Source organism: Synchytrium microbalum (genome assembly GCF_006535985.1).
Source record: "Synchytrium microbalum strain JEL517 chromosome Unknown SmJEL517_scf0007, whole genome shotgun sequence".
NCBI classification, from domain to species: domain Eukaryota; kingdom Fungi; phylum Chytridiomycota; class Chytridiomycetes; order Synchytriales; family Synchytriaceae; genus Synchytrium; species Synchytrium microbalum.
This window is the reverse complement of record NW_022158356.1, coordinates 423,347-441,840: the sequence shown is the minus strand read 5'-3', so window position 1 is coordinate 441,840 and position 18,494 is coordinate 423,347. Positions and strand designations below refer to the sequence as shown.

Sequence of the window (18,494 nt, the reverse complement as noted above, 5' to 3'; positions counted from 1 at the left end):
AAACCAATGGAACTATCTTTCTATATCCTCATCACCCGAATGTCCAAGCAGCCGCCGGATCTTGATTGGATACTATCAGAATGTGAGCTACTAATCCAGCATGACCACTCTTCTTAGTAGCCGTGAGCGATTTGTATGAAGGTGTGTCCGAGGCCGCTGGGATTGATGACCTGGCAGATGTTTCTCAGGTTTGGTGATTGTCGGAAATCAGATGCAAACATTCCGTAGTTTAGACAGTTTAGAGACAAAGAAGATGACATCTTGATCAAGACAGGGTTCTTTATAACCGTTGCCAACTTGTGACGGACAAGAATCAAGGAGATCTGTGCTTTTCGAGTTGGGTGTTGCGAGTTCGATTTGAAAGGAGCTGACTAGGAGAATGAACATATAAGAAGACATTTCTGATCCAGAAAGGTCTCTTCTGGCTCTGTTCATGCAGAAAGTTTCGAAATTCTTGTCACAGAGCAGATCCGTGGTTTTACAGGCTAGTTTAGGAATATCAATCTTTTCATTCTTCAGAGGCAGGCAGAACTTGACCTACCCTATTCACGCGGTCTTGAACAGCGTGAATTTGACCTCTGTATCACGTAAGTCCTTATTCAATCCCTTGTTTCTTCGCTGCGATGCACAAACAAGCACGATTTCAAGCTTTTCCTGACAATTTGACCAACATCTCACACTCTTGCTATAGAGAATACTGCCTAAAATCCAATGTCTACACGTACGAAACGACAATTGGACGAAGCTTCAACCGCACTGAATGGTAATGTCACAGAAAACGACATCATCAAATTATCGGATGATGGACTAGCTGCTCGCTTATCCACTTTTAAGATATGTCTCCACGTTGATGTATTTGCTACAAATTACTCAAACGAGTAACTTATACGAATTCTTTACGAGTTGACGTGGTTCAACAAACCAACCGATCTATCACCTGTGACCTGTGCTCGACATGGATGGATCAACCACGCTGCTGATACTCTAGCATGTACAGAATGCCAGCATCGTTTGATATGTGCATTCAATACGTTGCTTGATGACGATGGAGGTAAACTCGTTTCCAGTTTGTACGTTACGAGCTTGTTTTGTTGCTTTTGCTCACCACGATGATTTCTGATCATAGTCAAGGCCATGACATCTAAATTCGTGGAACAATTAACGAGTCAGCATGGGCGTGCTTGTATTTGGAGATTGACTGCTATTGATGGTATGCTGCGTTTATTTTTTTTGGCCAACTCACAGTGCTTTCAACCCTAGAGTCTTTGTACCGTTTCCCTTTAAAGTCATCATCTAGCACACGAAGTGCCTTCCAAAACCGATTCAAGAGTTTTGTGGCTCTACCACCCTCCAGCATCCCACAAACTGCTTGTTCACTTGATCAAGACACCATCGCCCAAATACACAATCATACTACAACGACAACCACTTCGACGATATTAGACGTAGAAAAGTCGTGTATAACGCTATCACTATATGGATGGCTAGCCGAGGAGCAAGGAGGTCTACGATTCGCTAAATGCTTGTTGTGTATGAGGAGTGCAGGACTATGGAACTTTGAATCTGTCGTGCCTGGTAGTACTAGTTCTGCACCTAGGACTAAACGAGTCAAGATTGATGATGTTGAGGATGATGCTGAATCGTTTGATGTCTTGTCTCAGCATCGGTACATGTTTGCGAGACATAGTGCATGTATAAAATGAATTTTTTTGGCACGCGACTAACCATGCTGATTTTAGATCATTCTGTCCATGGATATCGAAAGGCTACACGGGCAAAACAGGATGGCAGGTTACGTTGGATTCCTTGCTGAGCTCAGGAAGCAAGAGTTCACCCACAACGTCGAGAATCGCATCAAGTGATGTCTTATCCAAGGTATCGTATGATCTGCTAATTCGCCGACTAGACGGGAATCTTGTGTCTGTAACTTCAGCTTTTTTGTTCTTTGTTAGGTCAAAGAAGCAGATAATCTGTTATCAAATCTCTTGAGACAATCAAGGCCCACCACGTCTCAATCGACGTCAAGTACATGAGAATAAGAGCATATAGCACGTATATAGCATTATTACCTGTAAGCGCATTTGTAATATGAACATATAGATAGCATAAACTTTCACACACTTGTTATACTGAGTGCAGGAGACATTCTATTTTCTTATGCAGCACAAGGCCAAGATGCAAACAACAAAATTGGGGAATATATTATATCTACTTGACTGTGTCTTCTACTCTTTACTGACCCCGACTTGGGCTGGCCTCAGGACTCGGTCTTTAATCATAAACCCTTCCTTCTGCACACTCACAACCGTGCCAGCCTCCTTATCTGGCGCAGGCACCTGGAAGAGCGCCTGATGAATATTTGGATCAAACACATCCCCAACCGCACCAAAGCTTTCCACCCCATGTCTCTTCAATGTCTTTAGCAGCTCAATCCTTGTCATGGATATACCGGAATACAAGTCTTTGAATGGCTTTACACCTGAGAATTCGGTACGTTCTGATGCGGGGACTGCGTTGAGAGCCATGCCGAGGACGTCGACGGTTTCCAGTATATCTTTGGCGAATTTCTGGATGCTGTAGACTGATGCGGACTCTACTTCTTTGCGGGTGCGTTGGCGCAGGTTTTCTTGTTCTGCGAGTGAGCGTCTGAATGCATCCTGGGTGAAAAGACAGATGATGTTAGATATATGTACATTCGTTGCGAGGTCAGAGATTCGAATGATACGAGCCAAACGACATGAAATATCCAGACAATGCATCTTAAACGCGATGCAAACTCCCAACACTTTGATGTCTTTACACACCTGTAATTCAGCAATCTGCTTATCCTTCTTGACCAAATCCGCCTTAAACTTTTCTTCCTCCGTAGCCGGAGCAGCCTCCTTGCTAGCAGCAGTAGTAGTAGTCTCCTCCGTCGATTGTTTTTCAGTTGTCTGCCATTGTTTTTCAGTTGTCTGCCATCGTCGTTGACTGACGCTCAATGAGCTCCATTGCATAGCAGATGTCTGTGATATTATTACAGATTGGCATGGTGCTCGTCGGGATGACACCAGGGCTGCTCGTTGTGCGATTCTTTGCATTATTATTTGGGTATATGTTGATGTCTGTTCGGATGAGTTGATTTTTTTTTGTTTTAGCGTGTCAATACAAATTTTAGGAAGGAGAGAGTCTGGATCGAAAGGGAGGGGAAGGCGTGTATTATGCTTGCTAATTGTACGTGTGTGAGACACGTGTCTGGGTATGGAACGCGTAAGTTTTGGTGTTAAGGTGACTTTTGTATTTGAGAATGAATGTGTGGTGTTCTGTGGTGATGAGGCTGTTTGAGGCTGGAAGGAGCAAAAATTCATCAGCTTTCATTGATGAAAAAACGGTAACTGTGCATCTTAAACCTGTTGTGGGATGAGGTTGGACGTGTTTGAGGCAACATTTGATGCAACTTCAAAGCTTTGTAAAGCTATCGCAGTGAGCTTTATTTTATTCTGGAGATCATTGTCTAGAGCTACTTAGAATATAAAAGAAACTAATATATTCACTATAGGTCAAGCTCTGTATCTTCGAATACAAGCTCGAACAAAAGGTACACAATAGTTACATTAGAGCTCGTTTTGCATCGCCAACCACTCGCCTATATCACTCCAACTCATGTATTTTACATCCACAGCTACGGAAACAATCGAAATCTATGGTCAAAAGTACCAACCAGATGGAGTCACAAACATAACTCCAACCCTGCTATCCAAAATCCCTCGCCAAATACACCGACAACCGCACAATCCACTCAACATCCTAAAGAAACGCATAGAATCCCACTTTAACGACTTCCACGTAATGGACTCCTTCACCCCTGTAACAACCCTTGTGAAAAACTTTGACGACCTGTTGTTTCCGACAGATCATCCATCTAAAGGTCCCACAGACACGTATTACATAAACAAGGACAATATACTGCGGACACATACATCAAACCATCAATTAGAAGTCCTGTCGTCAAAGCAAGCAGACAAGTACTTGTTGAGTGCAGATGTATACAGACGTGACGAGATCAACATATCGCACTACCCGATATTCCATCAGATGGAATCGCTTCGTATATTCTCACGAGATAATCTCGAGTCTGAGATTTCTAAAAGCATGCCAAACCCAACACTCGTAGACTCGAAAGGACGCACCATCGCTACGTTTGTAGACGACACGACTATTGGACCAACAAACCCAATCCAACAAGGTCACCATACAGCTCGAGAATCGGAACTGCTGGCCATGCATTTGAAAAAGAGTCTTGAATCCCTGTTTATTGAATTGTTTAGACATGAATTGGATGGACAGACGTTACAGGTGCGGTGGATTGAAGCGTACTTCCCATTCACGTCTCCGAGCTGGGAGATGGAGGTGCTGTATCAGGGGAAATGGCTGGAGGTATTTGGATGTGGGGTTACGAGGCAGGAGATTGTGAATAGATCAGGTACGAGTACAAGCAATTTGATCATTTGGAAGGAGTGGGTTTGTACCCAAGAGTGGACAACTCAAGTGTGGTGAATGGGGTAATGTCTTGTGTGATGAGATGGAGATGTGTGAGCGGCGCATACTTCTCCTGTTATACTGCAAGCTTTGCTTTTTTTCTTTCGCAATGAGCATGACATTTTCAGATGAAGCACATCAGACAGTCTTTGGCTTAACGAACGAAGAAAGTGCATCGTTCCATCAGCGTTATCTTTCAGGAGTTTTTTTTTTGGGTTAAATCAACCATTTCTCACCCAACACTCTCCCCCAAACAAGGCAACTCTGACAAAGTAGGATGGGCATTTGGCCTAGGTCTCGAGCGAATCGCCATGCCACTCTTCAACATTCCTGACATTCGTCTCTTTTGGAGTCAAGATCCACGCGTCACTGATCAATTCAAACGTGTGATACCTGGAAAACCACTACCTAAATACGTGCCAATATCACGATATCCAGCGTGCTATAAAGATGTTTCGTTTTGGATGGGATCTCAAGAGGTTCCTCAGAACGAGGTGATGGAGATTGTGAGGGATGCTGGTGGTGATTTGGTTGAGGATGTTACGCTGGTATGTGTGTTGTTTGGTAGTGGCGGTGTCGCTAAACACATTCGAATCCGGTCTGAACCAAGTTTTTTGCTGTGACATAGATTGATTCCTTCCAACATCCGAAAACAAAGCGGACAAGTCATTGCTATCGAATCAACTATCGATCACTGGATCGGTAAGAGTTTCAACGTGATGTATACTCAGGATAGTAGCTAATTATGCAGTCTCACATAGGACATTGACAAATGAAGAGTGTGATTCTATTCACGAAATAATAAGACAGAAGCTTGTACAGCAGTACTCTGTAGAGCTTAGATGAGCAACATATGTACTAATACATGTAAATCTAGTATCTAAATCGCGTTGAATGCCCTCCCTTTCGCGTCGAATCACCGCACAATTTCAGCTTTCCTTCAACTTTCGATTTCTCCACAAAAACTTTACAAGCGACTTGCAAGGCTTCACGCAATGGTTTGTCAATAAGCTTCTCGCCACATTATACACAATTTGATTTACATTCCTAACCTATTTCCTCATCATCTGTATCAGAAGATCCTGGCAGCTTCCTCATGGAACAAGATTGGCACCTGCCTGGAGTTTGCTGGTGACTGCTTCATATGGATCCTAGGCCCCATACTAGTAGTGTCAGCAACAGCACTCGTAACGCTCTGTGCTTATGTATTCTATCTCGTGCTGCTGCCATGGGAATACGGCTTCTTGACTAAATTGGACGATGGTGCAAAAGTTATAAATCAGGACAATCAGAGTCTGCCATTCAGCTACTACTTCCAGATCGCGCTCAGTATCTATGTGCTGCTTCTCATAGCACAGAACTATGCCTGTGTCGTGTTTACAGATGCGGGAGGGACGGATGTGCTGAGGAAACAGTTGGAGAGTCGCATTCCTCATGAGCATGACCATGAGGACGAGCATAGGAATACGAGTAATGGGAATTCAGAGCATACGATACTCATGGAGCCGCTTATGAGTACGAATGGATCGGCTGGGGAGGGAGAGAGGAGTATGAGAACTTGTAAAAAGTGTACGTTGCTGTAGATGAGGGCTTTTTTGCTACGTAAAGAAACGGAAGCTGATAGATCTAAAATGTTAGGTAATGGCCCTAAACCAGAGAGGACGCATCACTGTAGTATCTGTAAAAAGTGAGTTCAACGTGGAATGGGCAACGTCTTCCAACACGCTCTAAATCCGCTTTTTTTGGTTGCCCTTAGATGTGTGAAGAGGCTAGATCACCACTGTCCGGTAAGCACACAGCGCCATTGCTGACTGCAGAGTCGAATTGTTTCTAACCTGACTTGGAATTGTTCTTGACTTGGTTGCTGTAGTGGGTTGGAAGGTACGATTTGATTGTATCGCCCCGATTTTGGATGCCCCGCTAACTTGTCCATGTTTTTAGATGTGGTATGAATGTTGAAAGTTAATGCCATCGCTTGCAATCCCACGACGGAAGTTGATTCCTTTTTTTCACCAACAATCAAATAGTCGGCCACTTCAACCATCGGTATTTCTACCTATTTATGTGCTACCTGCTGTTTGCAGCAGTCTACTATTTCATTAGTGGATTTAATCTGTTCTGGGCAGCGTTTGTCAAGCATGAATCAGTAAGTGCATCATGGCAGAATGTATTTGGGTTTTTTTGGTTTGGCTTCCTCACTTCATTCTTCTCTTGTAGATACCGTGGCCGTCAGCGAATTGGGCAGTGATGTTCCTGTTTTCGTTCTTGTTGGCTGGAACCATTAGTATTGCGCTGGCTCTGTTGGTGTCGTTTCACACCTTCCTCATACTTACTGGTGAGGTCGTATGAATTGAGTAATATTAATGCAGCTCTGACATGGATCTTTACCCCTTGTAGCACAAACTACAATCGAGTTTTATGAGAATCAGTACCTGAATAAAGTTGCTAGAGCTCGTGGAGAGGTAAGATCATATTGAACTTTAAGTTATGCATACAGCAGAGTTGAGCCCTTTTATTCGCATAGGTCTTCATCAACGAATACGATCTCGGGAGACGGCGTAACTTTGCCATATTCTTCAACATTGGTAAAAAGTACAAGTGGTGGACTATTTTGCTGCCTATGCGGGTGCCGCCGTTAGGTTAGTCGCAAAACAGTTGTTTCTACATATTTTTTTCATCTCTTTTCGTTTTTGTGTAATCGTTTGACAACTTTCTTTTATTAGGTGATGGAACAACATGGCTTACGTCGCGGACGCTGTCATCACGCAGTTTCTCACTGGACGGATCGCAATTCAAAGACCACATTACACCGATATAGAGTACAGTTTGTATTATTTTGTATCGAGATTGATTTGCATTAATTACACTAACATTGGCATCACTTGAATCGCTGCTTTGATTTGAATTTGATTTTACAGAGTCTTTGTGATGAGATTTATTTTTCAGGATTTTCATCGCATCAGCATTTCCTGCTCTCGGCCAATGTGCCACATGGAATACATCGGAAATTATATGGAATTTTGCTACCGACGAATTTATCTGCATCTTGGACTCAATGCTAGAGCTACCGGCAACAGCCCTGGTAATGCTGTGTGCAATTATGTATTCTGTCTCGTGTATTCTGGACTGCTGGGTGATGGAAGGACAACAGTAACATAAACACCACCATTCGGCTACTCTGTCCAGGAAGCACTCAGCATCTACTTATTGCCATTGATTTCACAGAACTGTTCGTGTCGTGTTTACTGAGAGGACGACGGGACGTGTTGCAAAACCGATTGCAGTCGATCCTTACCTTACGAGCATGAGATGAGGAAGCTCCTAGGGGAGCGCGGAATACAACAGGCGGCGTGGAAGAGCATAGGAATACGAGTAGTGGGAATTCAGAACATGCTCATGATGCCGCTTATGAGTATGCGTGGATTCGCTGGGGGTGCTTAGAGGGAGAAGTGTGACTCGTAAGGCATGCATACAATGACAGGGCTGATGGTTTTTTATTGATATGGAAGCTGAAATAATTGAATTGGTAGATAGTGATTCAAACCAGGCCGGATGCATCCCTTGGAATCACTTTGGCACCGATATAGAAATGAGATTTGTTTTATTTTGTATCAGAATTAAATTTGTATTAATTACACACATCATCAACTGGGCTTTACAGCTATGTTACAGTAGTCTTCGGAGCAGACTTGGCCAATGTCAATACTTCATCTCATCCATATCAATAGCTCTCGGCCCAGTAGCTTCAGGATTTGAAATATACATTTGCGTCTTTGCATCAAACCTAAAGAAATACATCCCGAGCTGTGCTGTAACGTCTTTGAAGATTTCTGGATTTGCTGGTATGACTTTTAGGTTGGATTCGAGTATGGATTCGGCGAGTCCATTCGTCATTACACAGTAGTATTTCTTGTTGATTGGTGTTGCAACATGTGCTATGTAAATTGAGTTAGCGACTCGTTCCCCATGCAAAACAATCTCATATCGTGGAAGACTCACCGGCAACAACACCATATTCCTCACCACTCTCCGCACCACTAACTCTAACAGTACTCCCCAGCGGAATCCCGTATGTCGGATTCGGCAGCACCTTGAACGAATCCTCCAAATCAGCAACCCGTAAAATCTTCTCCATATTCGGACACGCGAAATATTTGGTACAGTAATACGAATCTTCTGGTGCGGCCTTGATTAACGCCAGCTCGAAATCGTCGACGGGTTGACGGTCACCCAGAAACATGCGTCCGAGAGCACCGACCACATACATTGTAGTGTAAAGTGGTCGTGGTGGTGTGCCGATGTAGCGGCGTCCTATTTCATAAAAGTTTGATATCATCTGGTTGGAGCGAATGTGAGCATTATGGTGAAGGTTGAAGATGCTGGAAACACTTACTCGTTGAAGAACCGTGAAATCACTGCATGCATCCATGACTTCTGGGACGATTGGGTATCCTAAGTCTCGTAATGTTTGGATAATAGTTTGGCGCGTCCTCACTTTGCCATCAAACACGTCAATGTAGTGGTTTTTGTGACGGGTAAGGAAATGGCCTGGGAAGGATATCAAGTCGACTTGTAGACCTCTGTTTTTGAACGATAAATGTGTTTGTGAGAACACATGGGCGTAAAAAAGGGAGCTGGATATGTCTACTCACAATCGTTTAGCAATTGATTGGAAAATCAGAGCTAACATTATAGGTATACCACCGTTTTTTCCACTCAATACACGGTCAATGAATGAATTGTTGTATTGATAGTAGTCCTCACTCTAAAAAAACAACAAATAGTTGAGCATTGTTGACCATGACACCACACATAGCGATATAGCTTACACCAACCGGCCTTAACGGCCCATCACTAAACAAATAATGCCTCAACGCCATCAATCTCGCAATACTGGATTCCTTTGGTATATTCTCCACAATGGGTCTCGACAATTCAGCCCAACGATCCAACTCCCTTTTCACATCACCGTAATCAGCACCTCCCGTAAACGCCTTTGAGAACATGCAGACGGCTTCCTCCAATGATACGGACGGATTCTTGGCGTGTGGGTTTGAACTGATCTTGTATAAGGTTGAGAATGCGATGCTTCGTTCGTTGAGTGCCTTGATTCGGGGGACTAGAAACATGCGGCTGAGAGTTTGTGATTCTGGGTATGGAGCGTCTAGGATGTCTCTAGCTGTTGATTAAGTGTTAGCGAACTATCTCTTGCAGCAAGTGTAGTGTCTGTACTCACCTTCCACGGTATAACGAGCGATTTCATGGAATCGTTCATAGCGAGCCCTCGATTTCGTCACGATTAGGTCCAATAATCGACAAATTTGTTTATCAATGTTGTGTCGTCTGGCATATTGTTGCAACCAAACACGTTCGACGTTCTCGTCGTTGATGTTAAACGTCCAGTGCTTCCACCGTTGAAGAGCATAACGTCTCCAGTATCTACGGTTCTAATTTATAAAAAAGCTGAGCTCGGGCTGACTTTTTGGTTAAGACGCATACAACAGCTTACGGCAGATTCAATCAACTCCTTCCAAGATCGACAAACTGTCATCCACTTGCCAAGATCTGTGGGCTGGAGGAAGAGGATGCACGCATCGAGTACTACGTCGGCCATTTCAGACGTTGCCACGTACCGTTTGAAGGCTTGATGTTTGTTTCTTTGCTTTCGCGTCCTGACAAAGAAAACTGTAAAAGCATTCCGTTGCGTACTGCGAAGCTTTATATTATTGTTTGATTAGGTGCTGGATTTACACATTAAACAGGACTATACTAAATTGCTTTACAGATCAATATCAAATTCAATCACCAAAAAGTTGTTCAGGTCTTATGTCGAGAGCAGCCATAAGTTCCTCAGTATCAGAATCCACAGGCCAAGTGAGATGACATCGCTGAGGCTATGCAAATGATTTGTTATCAGTCTTGAGCGACACGAAATCGTATTTGGAACAACGTATACTCACCCAATTCAGCATCGGATACTCTTCACCAAACAGAATTATGGCTACGATACCCTTCAAAACATCAATTTCTAGTAACAATCAATGTGAACAAGCCATACACGTGAAAACAAACAGCTGACCATAACGAATTTCACCAGGTGTTTTAGGCAGTGAATACAAATAACGAGGCCACCAGTTTTGACGATCTTGCCAAAAGTCATCAAAAGTTCCTTCATTTCTATAACGATCACGCAAGTTATTATAACTCAATATCTCAGACTAGCTAAAACAATCCACATACATGCTATGACCCAACTCAGAAGCCAATGCAGCCCACACCCACTTGTCGTCAGCACCGTATTCAATTCGTATGGCCAGTGCTTCTAAATAAGACAACCTGTTCTCCAATTCCGGTACAAGGTTGGAAAGCAGCTGTATAGGTTCATCTGCCATAGGGTCTATTTTGAGCCATTTTTTTACGAGTGGAGCGACTCGTTTAGCATCTGAGCCAATCTGTTGGTGGTGGTTGACAAGGAGCTTGAGAATGCCAATGTTGGATTCGTCTTCTTGCAGGGCTGATCGTAGAAGTGGCAGGATGTCTGGGTGGCTTGGGTTCGATGCCTTCAGCATCTATGGTGAGGAATTAGTTTGTGATTTTTTTCGTCATGAGATGAAAAGCTGTAATATTCATACCTCGATGAAGCAAGACATGTAGTTGACACGCTTTGTGTCAATGGCAAAGGACTTTTCGAAAAACACAATAGCCTCACTATAGTACTGTACTTGTTCGGCTTAAAAAAAACCGAAGTTGTGCGTTGGCGAATACCGTCTAGAGAAAGCCCATCTTTTTAACTTACCTGGAAGAGCAATATCATCGTCGAACCGACGATCCCAGCGTGCCTTCCACAACCGGAAAGTAATGAGCCCCATTAGACCCAATATCCCAGCATCTTCCGAGAACGGATTCAGATCCGTGAATGGCTGCAGACGAAGGTAAGCCTCGTCGAGCATTCCAATTCGTAAATAGTGTGCAATGAGCTCTTTAACAAGAGGTATCATCTATGTTGTTGAAGTCAGCAACGGTGTTGAAATCAACCTGAAGCTTGGAAACATAACCAACCTCTGGAGGAGCAATGTGGTTTCGATTCAATCTAGTCTTCTCATTAGCAGCGACCAAAGCTTCCAGAAAGTTGATGATTTTCCTGCCCTTTGCGACCTTGATCCTTGACTGATCGTCCAAGTCCGCCAGCTCTTCAGATTTAAGTGATCCAAGATCACCACCAGATAGCACATGTACACCAAGTCGTGCCACATCAAGCATGAACATGTCCCTTCCAGAAATGCTCATCAAATGTGCAATTTCATGCTGCAATGTCGTGTCGTATTGTTCAAACTTTGCGATTTGCAAGAGACTGGTAAGATTATTAAGGACTTTGGTACGAGTAGAGACTTCGATTTGCTCGTCTGTTGTTTGTAGTTTCATCGTCTGTGGATGTTATTGACCAATTGTCAACTTTTTGATCTAGTTTGCAAGGTGTAAGCTCGATCAGTTTACGGTCAAACAGGCCGAAGAAAGTTACAAATATAGTGGAATTCAGACGAACCTATGCATCAGCTCCTCGCAAGTAAGTTCCGTTTGATGGGGTCTGCTCTAGTCATTAAACATCAAGAGTTGCAAACTGTGTTTTGATAACCGTGACGCTGATTCACTTTTCTCATAGACGAGACTATCTATACTCTCACGCGTCGGTCCAGAACTGCTTGATTTCTGAAAATCGAACAGTATATCGCTTGCACGTAAGAGACACGAAAGACGCCAAACCCTATGCCGAACATCTTCGAAGACGACGTGTCGAAGTAAAAGAATGCAGTGTGAACGAGCTGAACAAACTCTCTGGTGATCGACCACATCAAGGAGTGGTACTAGAAGTCAGCCAATTCCATACTGCAGCTATAAAAAGCCTCGGTTTTGTGATGCAGGACTCTGAATGGTATATAGAGGGTATCGTTTCTAAGAAGGATGTATTCAGGATACTACTCGCAGATCAGTCAAGAGGGTTATCGCCTGTTTGTCTGTGTTTGGATCAAGTGGTTGATCCGCAGAACATGGGAGCCATTTTACGAAGTGCCTACTTTTTTGGCGTTGATTGTATAGTCTTGACGGAACGAGATACAGCACCGCTCAGTTCTGTAGTGTCGAGAGCCAGTGGAGGAGCTCTCGAAATGATGACAATTCACTCTACTTCTGGTCTCGGTAGCTTTCTCAGACAAAGCAAGGAAAATGGGTGGCATGTATACGGGACTGATCTCTCATCTTCCAAGACACACATCTCTGTTAAGGCTAGTGACACTCGCCTTGTAAACGATCGACCAAAGATCCTTGTCTTGGGATCTGAAGGTGAAGGAATCAGGTATGCTGAACTTTGTGAGCTCCTGTGATGTTGAGCAGTTCTAATTTGAGAATCTAGACCTGGTATTAGTGAATGCTGTGACGAACACTTGATAATTCCTGGTGTTGGCGATCGGGATCGCGTAGATTCCTTGAACGTTAGTGTTTCAGCTGGCATCCTGCTACACGCTCTGACTACTCAGAGCTGACGGTGAATAGCGTTATCTATAGTACTTTGCTTTTGTAAAATACACAGTCCCAATTATAGATAGAAACAATTTAGAAGGGAGCGACATGTTGTAAAGCGACTAATGAGGAGACAGTCAAAAGCACCACGGAAGCCACGGAAAGCCGCAAAACTTCACATATCTCAAATAGGTCATTTGCGTCGTGACAATATGCGTAAATATCAGGGGTTCAGGAAAGTTCAATCCGACCTTCGTTCCCACATATTCGAATTTGTCGCAAACTTGGCAACGGTGAAGGTGGATCACGATGTCTTCAGGCAAGATATCTGTTGTTTAAGATCACAAATGTATAATTTCGATTGATCCGCGTCTTCCATTCTATAGGCGATACGAATAGTACAGCTCAAACGAATAGCGATGTATCAACTTCCGCATTTGTTACTACTTTGGTACGTATAACTGGATCTATCAATTTTATTTTCGATTATTTCGATCAGATACATTATTGCCATGCTCTAGTTCCTGGACATGTTGCTGTATAACACATGCATTCCAAACATAAATACATGAAGTGCCGCTTGCCATTTCTGTTCCATCGCTAACCTGATCATACTCAACACGTGAAACTAGGTTGTATCGCTCGTTACTGCAGCTGTTTTCTATGCTGGATATATCGTTGCATCACGTTTCAAGTCGAATGATGAGTTTTACTATCCCAACAAGAAGTTGGGAATCACACCAATGGATGCACTTGAGGTGTGATTTGGAATCTTTTAATGGTATTTTGATGGGATTTAACGATTCAAGATCTTTAGAATCCTGAGAAAACAAGAAATTGGGATGGTATGTTCCGAGTATTGTTTTCTTCTTCCTCTTCACTAGCATATCCTACATCGCTAACTTGGTTATCATCAACATCAGGGGCGTCAACGATCTATGTTACTCGTGAGTACGAGCTTACCAGACGGTAGAGCATCTTGATCTTTCAACCAAACGTGAGAATCTCACAAATCACTTTCAATTCTCAAAGGAACTCTTGCGTTAGTCTTCACAATAGTTGCATTGCTTGGAGCCATCATTCTCATCCCAATTTACTCCCGTGGAAGCGCTCCGAACGTATCTGGACTCGTTACACTTACGATTGCCAATCTGGATCTCGATTCTAAAGCAATCTGGGCGGCTTGGGTCTTCTCCACAATCTTCTCAGCACTAGTTGTCTTTGCAGCTTTTGTGCTGATGAACATATCCGAAGAGTTGTTCTCCAAGATCATGGCTTCCAAACATCTTGCATACCGAACAGTTCTCTGTGTAAGAATACCCAAGGGATTCAAACAGAGTACTGTAACTGAGATCTTCAAGATTCTCAGTCCACAGTATACAGCCATAGCCATGGTAGTGAATAATCTCGAAACTGTATCCAAAGTCGAGAAGCTTCGTAATGCTATAGAACATACAGCAACAAATATGATTGTAGGAGTCAAGGATAAAAAGTCTGGAGAGTATGAAGAGCTCAAGAAACGGCCAGAGAAACGGCTATGGCTGGATGGATTCAAAAAGGTTGATGCCCTCACTTATGACTCGAGTAAGAAACTGATTTTCTTCAATCCATTGAAAGCAGCTAACAATATAAGCTTATAGAGAAACTGCTCAAGGAGATGCGTCCTGAGAAAGAACCAAGCCCAATAACAGCTGCGACTTTACTATTTGAAACCTCGTTGGCAGCATCTATCGCCGAAGGTGTAGCACTTAGAGCCAATATCTTCAAACGATACAGATTCGTGAATGTCCAGGAAGATATCATCTGGAGTAATTTGAAAATTTCAAATTACACAATAATGATAAGACGTCTTGCCTCTCAAAGTGTCACCGCCGTGCTTATTCTTTTATGGGGAATACTTGCAGTCTTCATTGCTTCGATAGCCAATATACCGACGTTGACGAAATTACTGCCATTCCTATCTCCAATACTGAATGCATCTCCTGTCATAAAGGGTCTACTGACTGGTTTACTGCCTCCACTTGTGGTTTCAATTGTCTTTTCTCTCAGTATGTTGGAAAGATACGGTATCCTTTTATGGAGCGTTACACTGACACGACCTGTTTTGTAGTTCCGACGATATTGGGAGCGTTGCTCACTATTGAAGGCCATTCCCTAAAATCACGAATCCAAATAAGAGTAAACGTCCGCTACTTTGTTTTCATAGTCGTCAACATCCTGTTGGTGACTTCTATTGGAAGCAGTGTCTTTAGCTCCCTCAACACCATCGTAAACAATCCACCATCAGTAATCTCATCACTGTCAACCTCGATTCCGACAGTCTCCACCTTCTTTGTCAACTTTGTACTACTAGGAGCATTCGGAGAACCGTCTGGCTACCTGCTGGATATATTTGGATTGATCATCGGGAAAGTGATGCCTCTCTTCAGCAGCAAGACTGCGAGAGAGGTCGAAGAAGCATCAAAGCCAGAGCCCTTTCAACCAAGTGTCTTCTTTGCAAATCATGGTAAGACGAATCATCGAATCCTCCATGGAGCTATACATAGGCTAACTTTGCTTTCCGTTTTTTATCAGCCCTCGTGGCAGTCATAGGCATTACATACATGTGCATTGCGCCATTGGTTTCCGTCTTTGTCGCTTTATACTTTGGAATCTACACCATTGTTCATTGCTTCAAGTTTGTTTACGTCTTTGCTGGTAAGATTGTGTGTTTTGTAAACGATGTCAAAAATATGGACCAATACATCCATTTTCTTCCACATTATCTCTAGCACCACCTCCAGCAACCGAGATAGGGCACAAACTGATGAACATATTAGCGAATCAGCTTTTTGTTGGCTTGTATATTCACCAGATCGTGATGATTGGCTTGTTTTGTGAGTTTTCCAAAAACCCCTAGAAAATGATACAAACCAAATATTGATAGCAGGAGAACATCCTTAGCCAGTGCTGATCATGTTTTTCCCGCGTAGCTTTGAGAGGACAAGTGGGTGTCGCTCTTCTAGTCCTGGAAGTCATCGTAAGCGAGATCTTAATTTTTCGCAATCTCTTTGACTTTACCGGAGCTGACTATGTATGTTCTATTTAGGTATTGGTCAATACTGCGCTGGCGCACTCGTCATTGAAGAAACTATTCCCCCTCCCTCATGCCAATCCCTTACCACGAATACGTGGCAGCGGCAACAGTGTTACCAGCACTGCAATAGCTAGTGAATCTCCAACCCTTCATTCACCAGAAGCCAGCTCGCCAGAAATAACTAGTAGCCCTGAAAAAAGTCCTGCTATATCCGATGAAGAACTGAAACAAGCAGTTGATGCCGAACGACGAATCCAGAACTGGCTTGCCCAGCCTGATATTGATTCTTGTATATGGATTCCTGTTGGTGGTGGAGAAAGAGGTGAGGCCGTGAAGAATGAACTTGAGAAGGCTGGGTTGGAGGTCAAGACGGAGAATGCGTATATCGAGGATGGGAAGGTGAAGATACGGGAAGAGGAGGAAGAGCGTGTATGATTTGCCAGATTTGTTTTAGTCAGCGAAATATGTGAATTGGGGAGGGATTTTCAAGTCTTTAAGAAACAAAAACTCATTATAGCAAACTTGTATGTAAACAACGAATAGGAGATTATTTAGGTTTGTAATGTTTGTACATCCTTACGTGCGGAAGTTCGTTGAATAGCTCCCAGCATATCAGGTGACGCTCATATGTCCAGTCGTTGTGAAATTCGTTAGAAACCCTACTTGTCATTTTTCGGTGACGCATTCGTGAATTACGACCTGATTGATAAATCGGAAACTGCAAGCGGAGCATCACATTATTCACTTACGAGTCAAACAAGTCTACAAGATGGTCTCATCATCCTCATCCAAACTCGTCGCTCGTGATTTCCAACACTTTTTAAGTGAACAAGTGAAAAAGAGACAAAGATCGACACTTAAAGCCTATTATGCCGATGCAGCAAAACCCAACATGAGATCGCTTGGTGGAGGTAAGCTTGCTGGTTTCGGTAATCGTGGTAGTTTGGTCAACATCAAGTTTGTCAGTCATCGAAATTTGAGTTTGGTTGCATTGTTCGGTTTCTATCAAATCGACGAGACGATGCTTGATGTATTTATCATTTCAACGCTGACAATTCGTGTTTTAGGTCTTCCATCACCAGGATTGTTCCCATTCTTGTCAATCGATAGCAGGAGTATGTATCCTGTTGCAGATCAATGCTGAAGCACAGAATACTGAATATACAATTCGTTTTTCAGTAACGGATCCATCAAAACCGTCATCTCCGCCTATATCAGTTTCTGTGCCAGCGAATCCCATAAGTGAGGCTGTTTCTCTCGTTCCTATGATGCAGGTATGTGGAATACGCTTACCCAAGTGACAAAGTATTCTCTTAAAGCGCTAATTTGATAGTATGCTGACGCGGAAGGAATCGCAAGACTGTTAACTCAAGTGAAGGACATGATCCAAACTTACAACCCACCATTGTATTCGAACTGGGATGCGTATCTATGTAAGAACTATTAAAAAACTCAAATAATTCAGTATTCATGCTAACAGTTGCTTTATATAGCTTGTGGTGAGAAACGTTATGATCGCAAACAGCAACCACGCCGACTGAGAACTTTTGTGTTAGGAAACGTGCACGCTGCGGATACCTGTTGTCGAATGCTGCTAAACCAGGGCGATTACGTACTGATGGAAAAGTATACGTGGACGCCGTTGCTTCGACAAATGGCTCCATTCGATGGGAAACCGGCGATTGTTGAATCTGATGGGGAAGGAATGTGTCCGAAATCTTTACGCAAGTACGTCTAGCCATGATTGGTTTCATCTTGTACATCTTTCGACTGATGTTTTGGCGTAGAGTCTGTTTAGAGCAACGAGCAGCAGGCAATGTGTGCCGACTTGTCTATGTAGTGCCAACAGGAGGCAATCCGACAGGCACATTAATGTCGTTGCAACGGCGAAAGGACATTTATGCGGTTGCTCAGGAATTGGATTTGGTTATTCTTGAAGATGGTATTGAATTCTGTTTTTGGTCAGCTCGTACTTTGGTAAAATTTGGTAAAACATTGGAATTTTTTAGATCCATATGCACCGATGCAATTCCCTCCGTATGATCCAAACAACCTTACGCTGCCGCAAGAGCAGTATCCTGGGATGTCTGGTCTTATACCACCGATTGTCACTTTGGATACTGACGGTAGAGTGATATATGTATGTACTATCTCGGTATTTTTTTGCTCTCTTGAAACAGTGGAGCTCACCAACACGACTTTCTTAGATGTATACCTTCTCAAAGCTAATTGCACCCGGACTGCGACTTGGCTATGTCATTGCAAACCCCTTATTTATCGACAGGATGATTACGGTTATTGAATTGGCCGGTACAGTAAGTCTACCTTGCACCTTCCTTCAACATTACAAATCTGACCATAAAATCCCTCAACTCCAGCCTGCTGG

The 18,494-nt window shown here is 43.2% G+C and overlaps 4 protein-coding genes across 4 annotated transcripts; 3 read left to right on the top strand and 1 right to left on the bottom strand.

Moving 5' to 3' along the window:
- Window positions 1-711: 711 nt before the first annotated feature.
- SmJEL517_g01975 (uncharacterized protein) lies at window positions 712-2,033 on the top strand (the record flags this gene model as incomplete). The annotated part of the gene is made up of 6 exons (XM_031167903.1): window positions 712-852; window positions 904-1,051; window positions 1,127-1,210; window positions 1,261-1,666; window positions 1,740-1,875; window positions 1,953-2,033. The coding sequence occupies 6 exons, from the start codon at window positions 712-714 to the stop codon at window positions 2,031-2,033; spliced, it is 996 nt and encodes a 331-aa protein (XP_031026157.1).
- A 192-nt stretch (window positions 2,034-2,225) lies between these two features.
- Window positions 2,226-3,080, bottom strand: SmJEL517_g01974 (uncharacterized protein; the record flags this gene model as incomplete). Its single annotated transcript, XM_031167902.1, has 2 exons — window positions 2,226-2,657; window positions 2,805-3,080. The coding sequence occupies 2 exons, from the start codon at window positions 3,078-3,080 to the stop codon at window positions 2,226-2,228; spliced, it is 708 nt and encodes a 235-aa protein (XP_031026156.1).
- A 562-nt stretch (window positions 3,081-3,642) lies between these two features.
- On the top strand, window positions 3,643-7,336 carry SmJEL517_g01973 (phenylalanine---tRNA ligase; the record flags this gene model as incomplete). Its single annotated transcript, XM_031167901.1, has 14 exons — window positions 3,643-4,462; window positions 4,777-5,066; window positions 5,147-5,220; window positions 5,280-5,349; window positions 5,595-6,087; window positions 6,157-6,205; window positions 6,275-6,305; window positions 6,389-6,399; window positions 6,460-6,479; window positions 6,546-6,664; window positions 6,736-6,853; window positions 6,916-6,980; window positions 7,043-7,157; window positions 7,242-7,336. 14 exons carry the CDS (start codon window positions 3,643-3,645, stop codon window positions 7,334-7,336), a joined length of 2,370 nt encoding a protein of 789 aa, XP_031026163.1.
- A 4,760-nt stretch (window positions 7,337-12,096) lies between these two features.
- SmJEL517_g01972 (uncharacterized protein) lies at window positions 12,097-16,543 on the top strand (the record flags this gene model as incomplete). Its single annotated transcript, XM_031167900.1, has 13 exons — window positions 12,097-12,101; window positions 12,179-12,855; window positions 13,419-13,483; window positions 13,665-13,790; window positions 13,850-13,877; window positions 13,956-13,979; window positions 14,080-14,616; window positions 14,673-15,080; window positions 15,143-15,538; window positions 15,607-15,729; window positions 15,804-15,908; window positions 16,005-16,051; window positions 16,121-16,543. The coding sequence occupies 13 exons, from the start codon at window positions 12,097-12,099 to the stop codon at window positions 16,541-16,543; spliced, it is 2,964 nt and encodes a 987-aa protein (XP_031026162.1).
- Between the last annotated feature and the right edge of the window lie 1,951 nt (window positions 16,544-18,494).